The sequence below is a fragment of the Struthio camelus genome, chromosome 5 (assembly GCF_040807025.1).
Source record: "Struthio camelus isolate bStrCam1 chromosome 5, bStrCam1.hap1, whole genome shotgun sequence".
NCBI lineage: Eukaryota > Metazoa > Chordata > Aves > Struthioniformes > Struthionidae > Struthio > Struthio camelus.
The window spans coordinates 59,209,080-59,233,416 of NC_090946.1; the positions used below are offsets into that span (position 1 = coordinate 59,209,080).

At 39.9% G+C, this 24,337-nt stretch overlaps 1 protein-coding gene across 1 annotated transcript in view; it reads right to left on the reverse strand.

Annotated features, from left to right (window-relative positions):
- The window catches only part of SPTLC2 (serine palmitoyltransferase long chain base subunit 2), a 78,690-nt gene that overhangs the window by 9,716 nt on the left and 44,637 nt on the right, over positions 1–24,337 (reverse strand). The window contains exons 10-11 of the mRNA XM_068946671.1: positions 3,359–3,494; positions 1,941–2,070 (exon numbers count right to left, since the gene is read on the reverse strand). Coding sequence (XP_068802772.1) covers positions 1,941–2,070; positions 3,359–3,494 — 266 coding nt within the window. The remainder of the gene's footprint in view (positions 1–1,940; positions 2,071–3,358; positions 3,495–24,337) is intronic.

Consider the following 24,337-nt stretch of genomic DNA (forward strand, 5'->3'; position numbering starts at 1 on the left):
CACTTCTTCAGTTGGTCCATGAGGATGCTATGGGAGACATTGTCAAAAGCCCTACCAAAGTCAAGATGAACAGCATCCACTGCTCTTCCCTCATCCACCGAGTCAGTTATCTCAGGCAACCAGGCTGGTCAAGCGTGATTTCCCCTTTACAAATCCACGCTGACTACTCCTAATCACATTCTTGTACATAAGTTTGGAAATAGTTTCCAGCATTATTTGCTCCATCACCTGCCCAGGGATCAAGGTGAGGCTGCTCAGCCTGTTGTATCCCGGATCCTCATTCCTGCCCTTCTTGAAAACAGGGGTGACACTTCCTTCTTCCAGTCCTCAGGAATCTCTCTTGATCACCACGACCTTTCAAAGATAATCGAGAGCGGCCTCGCAGTGACATTGGTTAGATCCCTCAGCACTCATGGATCCATTCCATCATGGCCCATGGACTTGTGTATGTCCATGCTGTTTAAAGGTTCCCTAATCTGATCCTCCTCCACTGAGGGTAAGTCTTCACTGCTCCAGATTTTCCCATTGATCTCAGGGGCCTGGAATTCCTGAAGACAAGTCTTATCAGTAAAGACTAAGGCAACAAAGGCATTGAGTACCTTGGCCTTTTCCATGTCCTTTGTCACCGGGTACCATTCAGAAGCAGGCCCACAGCTTCCTTTTGCAGCTGATATCCTTGTAAAAGCCCTTCTTGTTGCCTTTCATTTCCCTAACCAGACTGAACTCCAGGTGGGCGTTGGCTTTCCTAACCCTATCCGTGCATGCTTGGACAGTGTCTCTCTATTCCTTCTAGGTCACCGGTCCCTGCTTCTACCTCTTATAGGCTTCCTTTTTATGTTTGAGTTGTCAGGAGCTCCTTGACCATCCAAGCAGGCATCCATCCACCACCTTTGCTTCATTTTCTGCACATCAGGATGGACCATTCTTGAGCTCGGCAGAGGTAAATCCTTGCAAATCAACCAGCTTTCCTAAATCCCTGTTCTTTCTAGGGCCATATTCCCTGGGATTCTTCCAGGCAGATCCCTGAACAGGCCAAAGCGTGCTCTCCTGATGTCCAGCATTGCAACCCAAGCTAGCAGAGGCTTTGAGTCACAGAACAGCAAAGTACGAAAAAGCACAATGGAGAAGTTTGACACAGCCTAGGACAAACCATATATATGTCTAATCAAAGAAGACACAAAAATAAATGTAGTTGCCACACTAAAATGTAGTTAGGACAATCAGACTCAATCATATCATCCCCTGCCAACTACATTTGTCAGAAAGTAGAATTCCATCTTTAATTTTTAAGGCAGCATCTCCTAACTGTAAGGCAGGCCTCCTTCAAGGAGACTGTCATTCTCACTGGAACAGGCTAACTGCAGCAGGAGTCAGGAAGACATTGCAGATGGCAGAGTTTCATTGAGGAGGTGATCACAGGACAAAACAGTTTAGGAAACTATGCTCTGAAGCCATAAGCAAGAACTGGAATAGCAATCCTTGGAATAAAAATTCTAACAAGTAGGTCATATGCCGAGGTCTGCACTGACTCTTGAGAAGAATATAGTTGTTTGTTTGTTTGTTTGTTTTTTAAAAACTTGTGCATCAAAGGTCAGAGAAAGCAGAATTTTTTTCCTTCTCAAAGATTCAGTTCTACTAGCCCGAGTGGGGAGGGTAGAGCCTTTTAAGAGGTAAAAAGAACTGTTTCCAAGGAATACTTCTTTGTTTGGTCATTTAAAATAGGAAGAGAAAGTCCCTAGGATTTACTGTAGGCAACCATCCTCCATCAACACAATAAGGAAAGAGATCTAGAGTCATTGTCAGCTTTGCTACACAGGGCTTTGAACACTCAGTTCAGTTAGTTTGTGCGCCAAACATAGAACCAGTCCATAAAAAAAATAGACAACTTATCTCTGTTTATAGAGGGCGCGAGCAAGAGGGAGACAAGATGAGACACTTACCGTATCAAGTATCTCTTTGGTATGAGCTGCAGACAAACAAAATCTGGCTCTGGACTCGATGATTGGGGTTGCAGGGAAACCCACAACCACAACACCAATGTTCCGCTTCAGCATCTCACGCCCAAACGCACTGCCAGAGAGAGCAAGGAACAATATCAGACAGATACCAAAGCGGACACAAAGCAGCAACTGCACGCAGGTCTAGGTACGTTAATTCACATGGGCCTTTGATGAAATAAGCCTGTAAGACTGCAACTCAGACCTGCCAATGCTTTCTTTTAGAGGTAGAATGCCTGTTCACAAAAGCCTTTTTTGGTTCAGTCCTGAGGTGGTCTTCCTAGAAAGATTTCACTGTATTAAGTTCTAACAAAGCTGAAAGATTATATGTGGCAGGGGCTGGTCTTTTAGCAGGCTGTTTCTAAATGGATTTGTAACCTAAGCTTGAAAATCTTTCTGATAGGAAACAGGGACTTAGGCTCAGAAGTCTGACTCGCTCAGAAGTCTGACTCTGCAAGGAATTCCCCCCTGCTGCCCACCCCCACAGCAGACACTTCTGCAGTTTCAAAGTTTGTTTTCACCAATTTAATTAAGGTACACTGTGGAGTCACAGGAAGCCAAGCTGAGCTAGAAGAGGACGAAAGATGTTCTGAACTTCTGAAAACAAAGCTACTTCTTGATGGTATTATGGGTGCCTAAATATGCTTTTCAAGTTTGAATGCGTTTGTTGAGCATGGTATTATACATGAACACTGTGAAAAGCAGCTACCAAAGCCAAGCTGTCCTTGAAATCAGGCTTTTGTTTAATGTTGCCCCCCCCCCAAAAGTATACACTTATCCTACTTGCAGAATTTTAGCCTTAGTTTTTCAAACCACAGTCAAGTCCGCAAGCATTTATAAAGCTGTGTGATATAGTTCTACTAGTACTTGCAATAACAACACGTAAGCTATTAGATCTAGAGCATTTAACAAACTTCAGATTCATCAATACAGTTTGTTCTCCTCCTACCCCTCCCCCTACCTTCTAATTTTCAGAGTTCATTGATGAAAGTGTTGGCTGCTTCTGATCCATGTGTTGCTTGAAAAATTCCTCCAGTAACATTATATGTGAATAACTAATTTCCATTGAATTTCAGCTTCTCTTTAGTGCATATATGCACTTTACTTACAAATGAAATGAAAAAGCTTTTGAAAAGGGAATGTAGTGGTAAAATTACTTCTCTGAAGTGCTTTGCCAGTGCCTTAAGCTACAAGTCCAATTCTCTCTTGACGACTTATATAAAGTGTCCATGTTTTATGAGACTAACATCCATAAAAGTAAAAAGCAAGCCCGTCTTTTCTTACTCTCAGGCAAGTCTTAATATTGTTGTCACATCCTAGTTTTGAAGTAGATGAATGAGAAATTTTCCCATCAAACCTACCCAATTTTTGCTGGCATATACAGCATAAGAGGCACAACAGGGGAATCTTCATTTCCATAGATGATAAAGCCCATCTCTTTCAGTCGTCTCCTGAAATACCTTGTATTCTCTGCCAGTTGCTGCACACACTCTTTCCCTAGAAAGAAAATAAGGGTAAGATCACAAACACAGTAGTTACACTTCAAGCGTAACTGCAAACACAAGACCTTTAGGTAGAGTACAGAACCGCTTGCTTATAGGAGTGCTCACTGCAAAATTAAGTGTGATTGGAATATGCAGTTTCTTCTCCAGTGTAATTAAGATTAATTACTCATTTCCTGATTAGGCTGTAACTGAATGGACTAAGATAAGTGTAATCCTCAAGTACAATCATTTCCTACTTTTTCTGCTGGAGTTAGATTTGTATCAAGATCTAACTTGCAAAAACAATATAGTTACCTGCTTTTAAACACAATTACTTTCAATAGCTCAAAATTCACTGGTAACTGTGTCTGGAAGAAGAGTTTGCTTACACTTTGCATAATTAATGAAAACCTATTGAATCACGTGAGGCTGTCCAGTGCATATCTTCTAACTTGTCTGTTTTGGTGGAAGTTTCTACTTTCCTCCTTAGATCTGCTTGCTGAACTGATCATGTGGCTGCTCCCTAAGTGTTTTCAGTTAAACCTAGCCGGTTTAAATTAAACAGATTACTTTTAATAATCCAGCTTACTTCACACAAACAGCAGCAGCAAGTTTATCCTGTGTTCAGCCAATTGAATTTTTGGTATGCATGGCAAACCAGTACACAGGACATTAGACAGTCAGTATAAGTAGACCAGCTATTCAGATATACATAGGAATAATTATTTACAGCTTAGTTTAATTCTAACTTCACACAGTATACTTTATTCCTGTACTGCCCAGAAAACGTTTCATGTCATTTTACTTAAGCAGGTAATAATTACGCACTTCTGATAAGCAGACACTTCAACCAGTTTAGGAGAATAAGCACTCTGCCACTGATGAAGCTATGATAGGTAACATTTAGTGTGGTTTATCCTAAATTAATTTCATGTCTCTGGTCCACAAAGTATATTTTTGGGTAACTGATAATCCAAACACTGTCTTCACCAGAGAGTAATTCATATGCTAAAGCATTAAATATAAAGCAGCACTGATCTATACCACATAGAGAAGCTAGCTACTAGATATTAATTACCTTCCTTTAAAGTTGTAGATGACATAAGACGATTAACCAAAGGGAACACCAGGCCCCAAAGAAACATTCACATTAACTATGCTCTAGGCCAGAACAAATGCCATTTTCTTTAAGAACCTGTATAGTTTTCCTAGCCAAGAGCAGCAGACATTCCACCCACAACCATGCAATCAAAGGGAAAGCGCAAGGAAAAAAAAGGATGGAATGTGTTAAGCTTGCAAAACTTAGTCTGTCATTAGTGGGCACGAGTAAGTATTCTTAATTACCCCACTGCCATTTAAGACATCTTTTCTTCTCCATGAATATCATTTGTTAATTTCCACCTCCTCTCCAGAGTTTCTACACAAGCTTAATTTCTCTTTTTCCAAAACACAGTAAGATTTCAAGTGGTGGGAGGGAAGGTGCAAGCATCTCATGCTTACAAAAATTATTTTGTAACTGTCTCACATTAAATCAGATCCCCTAGTTGAGACCCAGCTTTCTTCTCTGCTTTCAAACCAGCTATTTAGTTACTTTAAATGCCCCAGACTACAAAATAAAGGAAAAAAAGCAGGCCTACTCCAAGACGCTAGAGAGTGAGCCAAAGCCATTACTTGCTCTTCTAACATTGAGGCACTCAATAAAAACAGAAACGTCCAAGGACAGTTTGAAAGAGCAAACTACAGGCAGATAGAAAATGCTACTATGATAACTTCTAAGAAACCTGCATTCACTTATTCCTATGCAGAAACGCACAGCTTTTGATAATGTTTTGAGTCAGTGATTTATAATCCCATCAATATGGGCATGAAATTTCGTTACCATGAAAGCAGTAAAGTAACATACACAGTTGGATACAACTGCTGTGACCAGCCTCTCCCCTGTGATGGCAAATGCAGCTTCTCCCATACCACACAACGTGGGGTTTAACAGCGCATCAAGCAGCAGAGGCAACTTCAGTACCTCAGTAGTTTTTTCATCTATATGCTCACATCCTTTCCAAATTGCTGGAAGCCCTTCAAGCTAAAGGGTAAGCAGCAACCTTAATTTGTAGTTGGCAACTTCTTCATAATCTTCCCTAAACTCCTTCCTATAAAAAGAGTTTATCATTCTACATATGTCCTTATAGATGGAGGAGTGCTTTGAAACGTGAACAAGTTCCACGAGCAAGCCTCTTGGTTCTCTGCAGGGACATAATCACCTATTACAGCAATAGATAGATTTGGAAGAGACTGGCATTCTTCAGATTCGCGGGCTCAGAAGCTGGTCTGCTGTAACTCTGCTCCAGAACCATCCATCAATTTAATGGAAATATTACTTCTCTAAAAATTTGTCACCATGGCTACAACAGAATTATCAGGAACTTGAAAACATATTCCATTGATGTCTTCGTACTACCCATGTGTCATTACCACCTTCTGAAGAGAACTCTAGTTGTGGTGAAGCTAAGCATTCAGGAATCAAACCAGAATTAGGCAGGAGTTCCTTGCCCTCTGCTTTCATTTCTGTACAACTCCTCTCCTTTGCATTTTAACATACTTAGCCTCCTACTCCAAAACAAAATCCTGCACTTGAAGAGTGATGCCACATGCTATCTGAACAGAGTTTACAAGGTTATGCAAAAAGCCTGCACCCAGCCTTCAGACCTATCAGCATTTACTGGCTCTGCTCCATTGGTATGTGCTAGCGTATCAGGCTGTTAACTGCTACTACAGTTTTAACCATGGGTTTTGTGACCAGAAAGATGAAATAAGTAGCGCTTTGAGACATCAGTAACTAGGTGCCAGTGCTGCTAATTCCCCTGCTACCTGAGGAGTGTTTGACATTCAGACAGGACCAAGACCCCTTCCCAGCCCCAAACATATTCCAAAGCTCAGAGCACTGTCCATGCCTGCTCAACTGTAGGCCCAGACAGACTGCCAGGACTGCAACAGTTCTGCAGCAGCTGGCATTCTTGGCAATACACAGCTTCATTCCAAGACCACTCAGAGATGGCCCGCTCGGACACGGCCCTGCCAACTGTTCTCACACAGGAGTTGTGCAACAATTCTGGTAACATCCTTTAATCCATGGAACTGGAATGTGATGACCTTCAGGGAAGGAAGGAAAGAGGGAAGAAAGGGAGGATTACTGGAACCGAATTCTTCAAAAGGCTAGAGAACTAGAAGCCCCTTATCAGAGTATCTGATCTGAAGTCCTTATGGGTCCTGTAAAGAGCTTAAACTGGCTACTGACAGACCTGTCCTGGAATTAGAGCATTAACTAATAACTTCTCCTTTGCTTTTGTGCTCTTTCACAAGTTTATTTCAGTCATAAGATTGCTTTTGCAATTTAGTAAGAAACATCCTTGCTTTAGCAACTGGGATATCATTTACTCTAAAGCCCACACCTACTCTTAAAGAACTGTTGCCATCGTATCAGCAGTAAAGGTCACACGCCATCTAAACAGGAGAAACACACTCCCTTTATGGCTCCCTTTACAAAATACAATAAATGCCTCTGCTTGGAAAGCTAAGATGGGCTGGAAGTTCATAGCTGACAGTTAGAGGAAAGTTGTGCTACAGGAAAGTCACTAAAAGTCCCCCTCCAAACCTATATTCTAAGGCACTGCCTGTAACATCATGAGGGTTATCCATCCTACAAGGCCAAGGATGCTAGGTAAACACTTTTGCATTTATAAGGCTTAAACAACTTGCCCGTTCTTTTGAGTGGGGTTAAGTCAGGCTTTAAAGTTTCTGCAGCAGAAACGTTCAGTGCCACAAGCTGAGCCAATATGGCAGACAACAGCTGAATGAATGTAGTATTTTTACTATTCTTACAATACTTAGCACATACTTTTCAACACGAAGAGCAAACTTTTGTCCACTTTTAGACAAGTCTCAAATAGATGATGTTTCTAGATCTGTGCAGAGAGAGAGTATTTCTACTCTTCTGATACTTTAAGATAGATTAAAGAGGGGCATATGAAGTCTTTCAAACTCGTATCAAGCCAGGCTATAATTTCTGAAAAAGGAAGACTAACATCTCCTTGGGGGGTGGGAGACAAAACAAACCAAAAAAAACCCACTCAAATCCCAGAGAAAGTATTTGATTATAGATCTAAAGGCACATGAGATTTATACCCACCACAACGCTGGTGGAAAATAAATTAGTATCTCTGCCAGGACAAATCCCCACATGCTAAGAGAATGACACTTCATCACTTGTGATAGCCCTTAGTTTAGAGGTTATATTGCTAAAGCAGGCATAAGTTGTAAGGAAAACATGATCTATGAGACACTTAAGTGCCTGCTTCAGGCAGAAATTAACTTGCTACTGACCTTAGTTATCTACAGGATTAAAGAGGCCTGCACATCCCATCGCACCAAATCTAAACTCATCTTGCAATGGATGGTTTAATCAGTGAGGCACAAAAAGAGAAGTCCACATTTATTCAGCCAGATATTACTCTTTACATCACAGAAGTTCATGCTTAAACTAACAGTCCAAATGCTACAAGGACTCTAAGACAGTCCTTATTTGACAAAAGGTAGTTTAATAGAAATTGCACATGAATTTAAAAAAATTGCATGGCCAAAATGAACATGTTATTTCAAAGACAGACAAAAAAACCCCCACATACCCAGATACTTCTTAAAGCGCTAACATCTGAGTAACTTCTCTATTCCACACTAAAAAAAAAAAAAAAAAAAAAAAAACCCTCTATAAATAAGACAAACAGTCCTAGAATTTGTGGCTGCTGCAGAAAACTGCAGCTGAAAAGACTGCTACAGGAGATCTAATATTTGGAATGTTCCTGTCATCTATTAATGAATAAGCAGTCATAGACAGTTTTGGACTCAAATGAAATTTTAGTTCAACTAGGATGCATTTGTTTTTCCCCTCTTGTGATCTCAGTGCAGTAATTGGAGAGCAATTACAAATCTGTACTTCTAAACAATGCAACAGCTCATCAGCAAGGCTTCTTGAGACATAAAAGGCATGTTGCACTGTATGCAATCAGACTATGGACTGACGCTGAACTCTAGAGGGGCAAACCAACTTCAGCTAGGCAAAGAAACATGCTGATAAAATCCTGCCTGTGTCACACTAGGGATCACTGTCACCTCGATCTAAAACAAAGACATTTGGTGCAACACAAAGGAGGCTAGATGGTTAAATCTTGGATTAATTCATCTAAAGACTTCAAAGCAACACTGTAGAATATATCTTCAAAACTCATCCCTGAGCAGTGAAAGCAGAACTATACACTTAAGCTGCAATACAACACTTGTTGACAAACAAATACCAGTTCAATGGAAAATATTTTTCATTAGGTATCTATCATGAAGTTGTGATATACTGTTCTATTAACTAATCTTACAGCTGTTCAGAACTTTTAATCTTGCAGTCTTAATATAACAATTTTTTGTTGCCTACATGATTAATAAGGCCAAACTGAGCAATTTCATGCTTCTACCTTACTTACTAATTGAAGATTCCTATCTTTAGTTTTAGGATTAAACTAGGAAGATTTAGAATAAAAAGAAAACTCTTGACATTAATAGATTTCTATTTAGCATATGTAAAATTATTCCACTCGTGACATATTTATTGCCCCAAGTACTCAGTCTCTCCATAACAGTTTGAGCTATAGTACAATGGAATTATGTCATCAGTTCCAGTTGTTGTTACGTGATTAACAAAATAATTTAAACATTTACTAGCAGGGATTTGTTAGAAATCTATAAAAATTTGTGAAGATGTGCTCTGATAAAAGCATACTGCCTCTGACGAGGGTCAGTATACCACTAAGAGGAAGCAGGTTTTGTTAAAAAGATTGGCTGCTGTATATTACAGACATCTTTTAAATCTCCAGCAAGACAACAACTGGAGCAAGTTACTCTAACTATCAAATCCCACAGGCCTGTCTGAGATGAAAACGCTCCATTACTTCTTTTCACCAGGCTTCCTTTCAATCTGAAAGGTAGGGTTCCCCTCCCCCCCATTTGTTTTTTTAAGCTAGTCCCACCTTACAAACTGCTGCCAGTGAAGAGGTGTTGGAGGTGAGAAACACTGTACCACCTGCTGACAGACGTGCCAGCCAAAACGTATGGCAGAACTGTTTCTCTCGGTATAGGTTATTTCAGTCGAGGAAGGGGGGGGTTAACCCTGGAATAAGTTTACCTGGAAAAAAACTCCCTCAGATCTGCTCATGTAAGCACGAGCTCAGCAGGACTACCTTGCTAGAAGGGCTGTTCATTCTGTAAAACTGTTTACCTGGGCAGGGTTCTCACCTTCTGCTCTCCACATAGCCATAATCTAGTGAATCTAATCAACCTTTTTTCCTCCCTTGTACAATACTTCCCTCAAGACTACAGAAGTTAATTATTCATATACGAATACTTTTTCTGGTCTTTCTTGGCAAAAATTTAAACTAACTGAAAGAAGGTACTCAGTGAAATAAGAATGCTTATGGGGATTATACTAGCTAGTAGGTGGGTGAGTGTGCACGTGTGTGTGTGTGAGCGCATGTAAAACACCAAAGCAGCAGATCTCAACCTACTTCAACAGGGAACAATACCGAGAGGTGTTTTATAACCTTAGCAGTAGCGTTTACTGACTGTTGCTAGTATCAACAGAGCCTCCATATCTTTGCGTGGAATAAAGTAATGGAAAGAGTATATTCTCTAGCATCCATCATCACTCCTAAATGACGTGGCCAACCTATGACCCAATTTGATGCGAATCCTTAACCACACAGCCTATTAAGGTCTTTCCAGACACATGCATAATTAAAAGTTCACAAAGTAGTAGAATCTCCAACCATCACTAAAACCATGAACATCACAAGCCGTTATGAAAGCACAGAGAACACGCTGTCATGTCCTGCCATCCACACAGAAAATAAGGTGGCTAAACACATCTTATACAGAAAGAATATGGATCAGGCTGTGTATTTCAAGATGTTCTTTCTGAGAGCATCAGTGGCAGTGAAGATAAAGCACTATTTTATTAGCATGGATAGACACTTCTGTCTCTATACCTTGTTATTAACAGACCAAACAGAAGAAAACAAGTGATAATTTCTACTTCAAAAGCTTGTAGCTTTGGACATTTCAAAGTGTCCAAGTCAAAGCGAGCTGGTGATGAGAACTTGGGTCACAAATCTCTTTCTCTACAAGTTTGTTTCTTCAAGTCAGAGTGATGCTGTAATGTTTTCAAAGCTTGTGAATTTTTCCACATTAAAACTCTCACATTTTTGCAAAGGCTTACACTTCCAATCTGTTTATTATTCCTACCTTTTCATCTTTTGGTTGGCTGTTTCAGTGGAAGACAGAATTTAGCATTCTGTTTTGGAAACAAGCATTTTCCAAATCTCATCCAAGAATCCAATATTCTTCTGCTGATTTAACAGATTCTACACTAAGCTTTCAGAAGCTAAGCTGAGGGCTTATGCTCCTGTAGGCTTACGAAGATGTTTTGTAACATTAACATAGTAAGTGAAATTGTTTTCTGGATGCTATACTTGCAAACAGCTCATCATTTAAAAAATACACGACCCACGTCCTTTTTAAAGTAGGCATAATGGCTCTACAATGTTTTTACTGACATGAACATAAGTGTTTTTCATAAAGGATACAGAAAATTCCCTCTTTCATACTTCTCAAAAGCACAAGTCAAGCCTAACTTCTAACAATATTTGTACAAAACAACAGAAAAAAAACAGAAAGCATTTTTAGATTGTCCAAGTGGCAGAAAGGACAAGCATAAGTTAAGAATATCTGACTGGAAGCAAGGCTCAGCTTTAGAACAAGGTAGTTTCTATTTGAGGACTATAGCAAGTAAACTGAAAACTGGAGAGGGTGAGATTTTGAACTAAACAGAAAAAACTGGAACACTGAACAAAATTCCACTTCAATATTGATTAAGTGCCAATATTGTTGCCACTTAAGGAAAAGTTATATAAAAAGAGAGGAAGTGATATTGCTAAAACCTTGTAATAGATGTTTAAGGACCTGGGACGGTAATAGCTGACAGAGTTGATTAAGGTGCTTGTAACATCACCTATCAGAAGACTCAAAACATGAAGTCACATCTCAAGGCAGAGAGGAGGCTCAAGACTGATTCATACAGACAATCGTGCCAAAGAACACTCTCACTTATACAGTATAGCAAGGTCTTTTCCTACAGCAATCTAGTTGCAATTTTTCAGCCTCAAAAAATGATTTGCAAAAGCTCAGAAACAAGAGGGTAGCTTGAACTAACTTTTTCCGTGGTTTCTACAGAGAGATTGTACCATAAGAGAAAATAAAAAGGCCTGGAGGATGAAAATTTTATTATACATTATGTACAGATTTCACAGCATTTAGAATACTTATTTCATTAAGTTCTACGGATAAGATGGCTCCTTATGTACCCCATCTGCTTCCTCTAAAATTTGCATTCGCGAATACTGCACTGCCGCCAATATTTGCAATAAGAATTTTACATCCCTTACTTCAGATGCCATCTGTTGATTTTCATTATAGATCTTGAAAAAAGTATTATATGCCGTTATACAGTGTCACCTAAGACTACACAGACTTATTACGATGTAATAGGTCAATACACTGTATTTGCACAGTTTCACATTCTAAAGCATCAGTTCACACAAGCAAATGCCAAGAGAATCTGTCAAAACAATGAGAAACTTAAAGAAAAAACAATTAGAGTCATCCCGTAATTCAGTGCTGCAAATGCATATTACTGGTTAATTGCCTAAATACTAGAGTTTGAGCTAAGTGCTCAGAAGAGAGAAGCAGCTCACCGAATTTTTCCACAGCTCCTCAGGTTTAAAATAAACTTGGAAACATGAACTATGCTTTATAGTAACAGCCTGAGATCACTAGAAAGACAGAGCTGCTTCCACTAGGGGCCACTGCTACACAAAGGGAGTTTGTAGCCACACTCAGCTTCTGCAGCTTGTGCCCGGAGCTGGCTGCCAGGAAGCACTCGTAGAAGAATCTGTATCCCCGTATCGTGTTAGAGCCCTGCTTAATTCAGACAGGACTTAAGCACTAAGGAACTACTAACTGGGGTGGACAGCTGAGTCAAGTTATTTATCCTTCTGACACACTTGCATGCTCAAGTTCACCATGCAGAAGATAAATTATAAATAACGAGGAAGGCGCTACAAGAGCTATCTGTCGCCTTGTTTAAGAGCTGGCACACTTGCAAGCGTGAATTAGGAAATCAAAAGACTACCGAGAGCTCACGTTTGTTGGCCAAATGGCAGCAGGAGCTTCAGCAATAAATTGTTTTGGGAAATGGGGTCAACTTAAAATGTTTGTGAGCCAAGCTATTCACCTCATGACTATGGCTTTTTAATAAGATCGCATGCAGGGTACTTGCTTGGATTTTATAAGAGTATTGTGCATGTAGCCAACATGGAGGCAAGGGCAAAAAACTCTTGGTGTTTTAAAACAGAGAACAAAACAGTTAAACTTGATTTTAAAATTTGGCAATAGCGAAGCCAAGAGATTCCTGAATGGGAAAGGGAGAAATGAAAAATTATGGCTGATGTTCTTGGCATTGAAAGGTCGCTAAGAAACAAATTTATGCTAGCACTAAGTGTCTGTCATTGCATTTGCTATCAAGCTAAACAGTTCCAGTGGAGTCTAAAGGCATGCCAAAGAAACAGCTGGGTGCATGTATTGTGTACTCACTAAGTTTATATATACTGGCGAGACTGAAGTCTTCAGCTTATTCCAAAGCCCAGAGGAACACTTCTATATTTGTACTTTCTCTTTTGTTTGCAACTACCAGCTGCATGTAGGGAAGTCCAAGCCAGCCTGTCCCCACCAAACTTCAGCATTAAGAAACGAAACTCACAACATTGCAACTGAAAGGATATGGTCTGTCAAGTAACTACAGTTAAAATATACAGCCTTAAAGAGGATTTAAAAGAACTGAGTCGAGTGTGTGATGAAGGCACTTTGTCAGAAGATCTTGCTAATTGTTCAAAAGGAAACTCACTCCAGTTTACTATTCTATTAATAAAATCTTCATGTTGATGACTACGAAAACATCTGACTGATCAGGCTGCACATACTCTCAAAATATCACAATGGCAGTTACTGTTTAATTCTTTGAAGGCATTAAGAGAGTATTTTTATTAATAGGGTAGTCTCATTTCTTTGTACTCCCTTCATCTGGGTCCCGTTTAAACTGCATATTCTTTGCAGCAGACATCATCTCTGTACAAACAGTGAGCACCAACAGTGTCCTAGCTCGTCTAAATTTTTCAGAGATATGGTGACACACAGATGTTACCAAACAATATAGTAATAAAATCAGCTAAGAAATGATTGCTCATCCATGTATAGCCATGACAGTGTTACACTTATTTGATTAGCCACCTTCATTTGCCTCAAACACCAAACTGTTCATTATGTGAGCTGAAGATTTTGAAGCAAGATGCAGGTGCAAAGGAGACCCCTCTGAACAAACATTTTAAGAAGTTAAGTAAAAGCAACATTAAAAACAATTGATCTAAACCGAGCCAATGGCTGCCAAACTACAGAAGAGAGCTTTTCTATAGGCAAATCCCTTTTATAAGGCTCTGAAAACTCAGGCTTTAAAGAGGCTGAGCCTAAACCAGTACAGTGCTATTGTTATTAGAGCCACAGAAAACTCAGAAGATTGGTTAAGAGACCATCCTGCCTCAAACCTGGATAACGTTGGCTCCTAAAACCCATCAGCTTAAAACCAGCCTAAGCCAAACATAGTAATAGTCATAAATACATAAAACGAGTAAGTTCCATTCATCAGAGATGTTTGTAAATGGTGAAACTTTGAATGTATTAACCATTAAAATGAGACGATAAATGTTATATTTTTGCCCAGACTCTGTTTCATTTTTATACAAATGAACAACTAACAAAAAGCAGTGGTGTCTGACAGCAGAGCTCTGGGGTTAGGAAGGTAACACACAAGTATAACTCCAGCTATAACGCATCTTACCGATCTACCATGTGGAAGATCAGGACTCACATACTCATCAGCTAGGCAGCTCAGAACTTAAGGGCTGTCTACCACTGCCAACAGCACGCACTTATTTCTCCATAGAGTTAAACTAGACACTTCAGTGGTTAAAAGCATATCCAAACCACGTAAGAGTTCCTATCCAGGGAAGCAGCAGTGGGAAGCATCGAATACGCCAAGTTTCAGCGCAGAACAAGAGGGGCTGAAAAGGTTTTGCATGTTGAAACTTGTCAAGGTTACAAGAAGGAAGATGACCTAAGAGATAAATTCTTTAAATATTTTGTCCATATGTGCATTTAATCCTCTGTGCACATACATCACCAGCAATCAACATTTGCACTTTCTGCAGTTATATTCCAACCTGTATCTTTCCCAGTGAGACCAAAGCAAAATTAGAGAGCTCAACCTAATACAAGTCCTTTATAGCCTCTCAACTAAAAAATTCAATAAGCTGACAGGGAGGTTAATATGCGTGAGAACAATACATCCTCAAGTATTTACGTTTCCTAAGAATAACCCATGCACACATTCATAGTACAGAAGACTCCAAGCAGTCCCTGTCACCTACAATTACCTAGCAGTGAGTCCAGGTCTTTCAAGGTTGTGAATGCAGGTCTGCTTTATCAAATGCAACATTATTACTGGAGGCTGCATCAGTGGGAGAGATTTTGAAGCAGCTGTGACTGAAACATCAGGTGACTGACCTGCAGTTGTCAGGAAGACATTTGTTGTTAGTTCAAGCTATGTCAGAGTATTTTAGCAGAGTACGCTTCCACCACTAGAGGCAGATCTGCCGCAGCCAATCCTGTCAGTGCACAGGCTGCAGCCACTAGTCCCAGCCACTAATAAACCAATGGTCTTGGACAAAACTTGCTTGCTATCCATTGTGGGAACTAAAAGAGTCAGCCCTGAAATATGAAGCTTAAACCAAAAATGAAAGATGATCGTATCCTGACTTGAGGGAAAGCCAAATATCATCAGGGAGAAAGAAACTACTACTAAAAGCAGCTGTCACTCATTCAGAAAAGGCATACACCAAAAAAGGCATCCTTATAGAAAGGCAAAGAAACAGTTACCCTGATGAGATAGCTGTATAAGTTGAGTGGGAATGTAACTTGGAACTTGCTTTAAAGAAAATCTTTTTCACTGTGGGAAATGCCTTGGTTAGGCTGCGTTGGAACTTCAGGACCAGAGGGTCACTGCACGTGGAGAAGGGCTTCTCAAACACGGGGAGCCAAGGCACGCAAGGAATCTACCTAGCCAATGGGTGGACTTGAAAGACAGTAACCAAACAGTTACTCCAGAACTGCTGACCTAGGGAGTTATAAAGACTTGGCCGAGCCCAGCCATAAAACAGTCTACTTGGCAAGATAAAAGCGTCCCATTGAATCTTGCCTGCTAACTAATTAGCACACTTTCTGTAATGGTAGCAGCATTATAGATGTGAGCAGCATTCAGCTGTGGACAGAAGGTACCAGAGCTTTGATGAACAATTCCGGAGTTCTGCACAATCAGATCTGGGAACATCTCATGCATCTACCATCTGTCCAAGAAATGAGGTGTCCAAACTACTCCCACCAGCAGGATGGCTACCGCCACATTTTATCAGCTCATCAAGGACCTTCAGAAGAATGTGGTCAGGGGACAAACAAGTCAGCTTCCTTGACCACAGGCTGGTAACATGTACAAGCAAGTACACGCATAAATCAGCCATGAAGCAGCAGGACTTGACGTCATTAAGAAGTGTCAAGACAGCGAGGATGCACCTTGCCCAGACAATGATTCCAGAAACATCCACTCTGCACCTTCCACTCATACTCCAAAAGTGTCAAGCTGACAAAAAAACATGGGTAAACTTGAATCCTCAAGCAAAGGATGAAAGACAAAGGGTGGCAAAGTCTACTGGGCAATGCCAGATTACCCAAGCAAAGGTAACAATTAAGAAATGGAAGTTAAGGATATGAGCTTCTGTGTCTCTGCACTGCTAGGGACCAAAGGACGATGCTAGCTGCCCACCCAGGCCATAGTTAACAAGTAGTCTGTCTGTAATCTTTGATAACCCCTAAAGTTATGTAAAGTCATCATTTATTAGATACAGAAAGCAGCCAAGATGACCTATGTGAATTCAGTTCTATCTTGTACTTTCTGCAATTGTCCAAAACAGAATAAAATTTCAAGTCTATCATTTTGACAGACCAACAAATGAGCACTTTGCAACTTTTGCTCATTAAAATGCTGCACATAAGAGATACAAGGCATCTGGCCTAAATGGCTTGAAGCTGCCGAGGTATTTTGCCCACAAAATGTGAAGGCCCAAACTGCCAAACCCCAAAATAACAACACATCCACTTCTTATATACACTGGCAGCCAAAGAGCAAGTCAAACTTGCCACAGCACTTTTCTTATTATACATAAAATGTTCTGCCGAATTTTAGCAACGACTCAACACGGCTTCAGAGTATTTTAACCTGTGGCCAATCCCCACATGAATGTCCAAACTGCCTAGCCACAGAAATAACAAGCATAGCAAAACAAGGTTCAAAGCGTTTTTGCTTAACTTTTAAATTTAAGCTAAATGTTATTCATGCCACACTGCAAATGTAACAGCAAGGACTCCAGCTCTAAAAATAGAAATGGTAGGAAAGTAAAAACTAGCACTGAGTGGTATTACTGCTACCTTCACCGAAGTGAGAAGCTCTAAAATGCTTCAACTTTTAACTGATGATACTTTGCAGTGCTTAGCTTCACAAAAAGTAGCAAGAGAACTCAGCAAAAAAAAGCCTCAGTCTGGAATTGTACTTTTTTTTTTTTTTAACCTAAAGTAAATACAAACAGCACATGAAGAAAATTTCTAAAGCAATTTCTGCCTCTCCCCTCCAAAACCCTTGCAGACCTTTCTGCTTAACAATCACTTGCTTAAATATTTTGTTTTGCCAGGGCACAGACCCAAGCCTGAACGTATCACATAATTAGGCAGGTTAGAAGAAGTAGTAACACTTTGGCTGGGACAGCAAGAGAAAGAAGTAGCTGCCAGGAAGACCAATTAGCCAGCTAACTACCTAGTATCACTCTGAATGTTTTACTTATAGATGCAAACTGACTACTTGGCAAGTTTTCAGAAGAGGAACCTACCTCCCGGAAGCTACAGCAGCAAACAATTTTAAGTACTACCATCCTGTGAGAAAAACAACAAACCCCAAAACTTTTAATAACACGCACTTTAAGCGCTGGGTGAGAGCTACAGTAATCGTCCTTGGGTGGTAAAGTACCATGAATGGTGCCAATTACACCTGAAACACACAAGATCGTGATCATTATTCAAGCTCTTCCTCAACAAGTTAGGAGAGTTAAATCTGCAGCAAAAGTTACCTGCTGAAGAATGCCATGCATTATTTTGCTTTCTGAAAGTTTCCTTTAGAGGTAATATCTAATAGATGTAAAAAGAGACAAGAATCTAGTACTTTGTGATCAAGGACAGAAAAGTATGCCATTGTCATAAATGGGATATTTCTTATTTTCTACCAATCTGGACGTGAAGCTTTTCAGTCTTCTGCTGCTATCAAAAAGCTGCAGCCTTGCCAGGGCCATATAACTTATTGCAACCAGATGGTGTGCTGTCAGTAAAGGAGGGGCTGCTATCATTTCAGCACAGAACAATTACTTTCCCTTTGAACTGAGGACAATGTTTTCAATAAAAACCTAAAGCTGCTTAATGCAACTTCCAGTCTGTCAGACTCCTACTGTGCAACTCCAGGACTCACGAGACTCACAGAAGTGAGACCATTTGTTAAAAACATAGCACAAATCTCTCATAACGGGCATTGATGATAGGCAATTCAAAAAATTAAAGAGGCATTCTGAATCTTCTTTAAAAGCTGTTTACGCAGGCCTTTTCCATCACAAGTTTTACAGGGAAGGTAGATGTACTGTACTTAGCCTCAGGACACAGATGACACTAAGCAAATCAGATCACTGTCCCATCTTCAGCATTTGGGCTTGCACCTCTTCTGGGTCTGCATTATTGCATCTCAAAAGCAGGAGTAGCAACATTTGCTCTCCGAGGAAAACTCGGAGTCAGGGTTGTAACGCACAGAGAATTAAAGGTCACCTACTAAGAGAAGCCAGAGGAGGACCTGAAGTTTTCTGTCTCTTCCAGACCAAAGCAGTATTGGGTGACATACCTCTGACACATCTGGAAACCACATCCCCACTATACTGGATACTGGAGTAACTCGGAGAGCTGGACCTTGCAGTGTAATTAAACAAGTTACACAGTCATACACAGTGCAAGCAAACCGTACCTTCACTTTGACTGATGCAAAAATGCTGGATGAATTTCATTATATACCAAACAGTCCCCAGAGCTTCAAACTGCCAAATTAAATGCAGCAATTATTTGAATGCTCAAAGCATTTTTGAGTCTGCTTCCAAGGCAAATTTTGACTTGCAGCTTCTATTTCTTTCAACAGTACATATTTAATGAAGTGGTTTCCTCTTTTCACAACAGCAGAACATTTTGTTCCTCTTGGAAAGCCAGAAAAACTATCAAGCCTGGGAAATTAAAGGTGAGCTGCAAGCCCAAGTACAACCATTTTTAGGAGTTGCATATAACATCAGAATAGAATGAAAATGCCCATGGAGTTTCACATCTAGGACAGTGACACACAAAAATCTGTTGAAATTGAATTAAAAGATGGGTTAGCCCAGCTTATTGTTGAGTGATCCTCTACCAAGACCAAATCAACACCTTTTTTCTTCAGGCACCAGTTGCCCAGGGGATGCTACTGAGATTGTTTTATCTTAAATGTGAATTACAGCATTAGGAGAAAAAGACACTTAAAAACATGATAGAGGAAACTAAGAATAAAACAATTAAAAGGTACCTGAAATTTTGCATAGATCTCAACTGACTTTTATTTCCACTCATCAGCTCCACGAGTTGCACACTCTAGCTGCTGGCATACTACCCAGAACACTCCAAGTAATCAAAAAGTGCAAGAGACAAAGCACAAAACCTCTCACTTCTCAAACTGGCACACCTATGTGTACGAACAAAGCTCCACAGGGAAAGAATAAGTTGTCTTCTGCTCTAGATAAGCAGACAAGGGTAGGTCTTACTTTAGCATAGCAGTGTCTGTCCCCTCAAGAACTTGGTAAACCTCACTGAAAATCTTGTTTTTTCTTTCTCAGAGGACACATATGGTGGGGGCATAATGCAGTGGAGTCAACAAGTAAAGAGTTTCCACAGAGACAAAGATATAGATCTATTTTTACTAAGGCTTAAACCCTTCTCAGAGTCTGAGCATTTCTTATGCCTTGCACAGTAGCCCTCAATGGAGATTCTGCCGGCTATCTCCAAGCTCACACAGGCAGGCATGCAGCAACTCAGGCTGAGTGCACAAAGGGGCATGAGAGACGTTTCCAAGGTCGTTTTCAAGGTAATAGTCATTTGTTTGTCTTCCAACACTTGCCTGTTAAACATTCCCATCTTGATAATGAATTATTTATACTGTTCTTGTTTTGTACGCTATTGTTGTAACTCTGCTGTATTACACATAGCGTCTATTACAAAATCTTCTGCTGAGATCCCCACCAGCTGTGAAGCGTTAGTGCTGCCACTGCTACCTTAGTGAGGAAAGTAGCGAACGTTATGTATTGCATTGTCAGAAACCAGACAATACATCAATCAGCTAAAGACCACTGCAGCCATTTGCCCCTACGCAAAGAAAATACTTTCAGAACTAACAGTATGAACTAATGCATGATACTCGTAAAAAGGAAGCCAAAAACATTAGGCTACACCATAGCACAGATGACCAGTGGCTAAATATGTCAGCTGGGTAAAACCAAGAAGTAGGGCACATTCAGAACACTCTTCATCAGCTTTTCTACTATAAAGTGACCAAAGTGATATGAATTGCTAATTTACACTGTATCAAATCACGTAATACAACTCTAAGGACAATCATGCCTGAAGAGTTTTGCTGTAGGTTTTACTACAGCTTTTCCTTCCAGTTTGTATTTTAGATTTTCCAGGTAACCCAAAATTTCTAAAGTCAGCAAATCAACCTATTTTATTAAACCCCTTAGTCCCTCTTACCACACAGACTGGTATCTGCATTGAGATGTCATTGAATGAAACAAGGGGAAAAAATAACACACAAGGCACCAGTTGTCTTTGCTGAGCTTCGTAAAACAAACTTCAGTAGTCGTGAGGAGTTCAAGTTTTTCAAGGCTTCACTTGGTGTGCAATATCATGGGTTCACAAACTAGCATTATTTTAAAACATCAGGTTTTTTCAGCAGTGTGATACCTTAGCCAATAACTCATCCTTGAAATGAACCAATGCATCCTTTCAAATCTCTCATTTAAAATATTCCTTCATACGGGGAGCAACATGCAACTCTTCAGTACCGCTGAAAGATAGTACTATTTGTAATTTAATATGGAAATGTTTCAGCTGTCATAATACCAGGATGATTCCTATGCAAGTTCGGCACTTGAGACATGCAATGCATTTATCACTGAAGAGCGTACACTGTTCTGCCCTTACATAGGGTCCATCAGGTTGCCTATAGTGCAGCCTGATGCACTGCCCATAATACTCTCTCGCATATTTGCTCTCAGGCTGCTGAAGAAATTACTGGCCCTCTGAATCCAGAGCTTTTTAATTAGACCTTTTTTTGTCCTACCACAGACAATACAGTCCTCTGGAGTTCACAGCTAAAGGTTCACACTATCCACCTGTTCCGGCTGGGAGCAACTCATCAAAATGCATGTGTTTACACACATGAGCCTTTTAACAAGGTATTAAGAACCACTGGGTTGGTAGCACAGCAACCCTCATCAGGTTTAATACTTGAGATGCAGAGCTTTTCTCTTGATTTTAAAAGCTGCCCTTCACCTCTGTACAGATAAGACAATGACATGCAACAGGGGTACTGAGCCATTATAATCTCAGGCGCTCTGTGTAACAACTAGAGGAAGCAATTTGCCAACCTCAGGTAGTCTCTGAAAGTCTGCATAGGGGATACCTAGAGAAGAGAGAGGGATTACTCAGCAGGACATGTATTCTCTTAGGTCTGCCTCCACAAAAGTTCTGCTGGACTGATTCTCCTGCCAAAGCCTGGAAACACCTGAGCAGCCAAAAACCCTTTGAGGTTAGAGACAATATTCAAAGACTGCAGTGAAATAGACCTTGCGCATCAGTTTTATCTAAGCCTAACATATACAAACTGTCAGAAGGCAAGCATTACTTTGCAGAAATCTGAATAACAAATCAGCTAGCACTATAAAAAAATATATATATATATATAGCTATTCTATTTAGAAAGCAAATCACAATTCTCATTTACATTTACACAAGCTTTTATCTTATGTACGAGAGCATGCACACTAAAATGAATTGCTCATGTTGTTTGTGAGCAACCCCCTGATTTTAAAGTTAAAGAATTACCAAATAGTAGATCCATACTGCATAAGTGATCCATGAGTTAACCATGTAAAAGAACTACATCCCAAAAACTTGTAATTTATTCTAAGAACGCAGGCTCAAGAGATGGGAAAGCATAATGTAGTCTTGCCATTTCTCTGCATATTCAAATACATTGCATTTACAAAAAATTGTTTTTTTAAAGACTCAGGAAAAGACTTCCTGTCAACAAGGTTGCTGTTACCAGATTTCTTAACGACTATTAGAGTTAAGTTTAGCTGGTAGAATGCTTTTTTATTCATTTTTCAGTAGCAACAGCGGTCTACCAGGTCAAAGTCAGGCACTGCAAAAATAGTGACTCTCTCTCCTTTAAAGTCTGCACAACGGAGAAAAGAAATCCTATGCTGTTCATGTGTTCAGTGCTACTCTTTACAGGAAATTCACCTAGACAGAAGCAGGAGAATTTGATGTCTTTGGTTAAAGAGGATCTTGTCCAAGGCCAAAGAAAATCATTGCCTGCTGTGAACAGCTGTCAGACACAAAGGCCCCTTCCCACTTAAAGGAGAATTCAACATAATGCTTGATCTGATAGAGTTGATCAAAAGTTATCCATCAACACTATTTTACCACAAAAAAGTGTGTAAGTGCATGTGCACACGTGCGCACACGTGTGTGCATGCACTAAAGTAAAATCAGCAGGACTGAACACAAAATTATTTCAGATGCAAAGGATCGCACAGCTCCTCATGGGACCAACAACTCAGTTGTTTCACAGTCCTCTACGTGATTAAATTTACCTCCTCTGATATGTTCAAAGACCTGTAGAACAGGTTGTAGTGGGAGACTAGTCTGATGAAGGGATCGAGCAGGGAGGATATGGCATCTTAACTACATCCCCCATAAGACACTACAGTAACTTTTCCACATAGAGCTTTTTCAGTGGTCGAATTTCTACTTAAAGAAACTCAAGTTCTCTCTGGAATATTATAGCCAAATAGAATAACTATACAGATAGGGACAAATAACTGTGCTGTGAGAAAAAGCAAGAGCAACACCACACTACTTGCTCAGTTCTACTCTGGCAGAGGCTAAGGGATCTGCTGAGGAACATCAAGCACTGTCTGCAGCCTTTTTTTCTTTTTCTTCCCCCCACACAGGGAGGAATCAAGAAAGCAATTTGAGAACTATAACAAATAAGGGTAATAATTTTTCATGATTGTTTAGTTTTATGTTTAATTCATGTCCGTGTTTAATTATACCTTGTTCACTGGATCTGCATTGCTGTCACATTGCTGAAATTCATTGCATTCCAATAACTATGAATTACAGTTATCTTTATTTTGAAGTTGAATATAAAAAGGATTGGTTCAACTGAATCAATAATTTTAAAGAACAAAATTAGAGCTACCACTCCACAGTAGAAAAGTTAAGTTTGTGTTGCCTGGGTACAAGTATTATCAAAGTCTGTATATTAACTGCTGAAAGGATTTGTAGGATTGGTGTTAATACTACTCATACGTTAGCACTTGCTGTTACATTATTATCACAAAGGCATAATCATGAAAACATTCACAGTCCTTGCAAACAGCTATAAATATCCTGCTTGGCACTAATTCTTGTGACTTGCTGAGAAGAGAGAAGGAGAGAGAGAAGAAACGTGTGCTCACACTATTCTTTTGAACTCATCATGGTGCCTCCACCTCAGAAACATTAAACAATTAATACAGCTTCAACAGAACGTGATTTGCCAAGTTAATAGGATTCTAGAGAAAAGAAAGTATTTTAAACCTTTTATTTTCTTTTTTATCATGATACCTTGCACACTGGAATTCAAAAAGTACATCTTTGCTCTTAAAATCTCAACAATAAGACAAAGCATCAGTGAAGGAGAGACAGAAGGAAACAGATTCAAACCTTTGTACAATGCAAACAGGCTGGCAGGCCTTCACGACAGAATGAGAAGTCACAGAGAGCAGGAACATCAGGAACACATACAAACACCACATTTCTTTACAAGCCAAGGAATCTGCAAGCTTTGGCAAAGCACGTTATAAAGGGGTGTTTATAATCTACTTCCACGGAGACAGCTCAGTAGCTTTACAACATAGAAACAGTGAGTGTGAACTATATTTACCATCTGTTTTAAGCCAACTGTTTTTCTACAATGGAAGCCAGTATCAAATTTAACTGTTCTTTTGGATTTTAAATCGCAATGTAAGGAAGAAAAAAATGCTGTTTGCCTCTGTATTACAAGAGAGGATCACGAAGGATATAGCTCTTCATACTTTTCAGGCAGGACATGCTGCAAATAATTTAGTGGTCACCTAGCTTCAGCTAACATTACTAACTGTCTATCCTAAT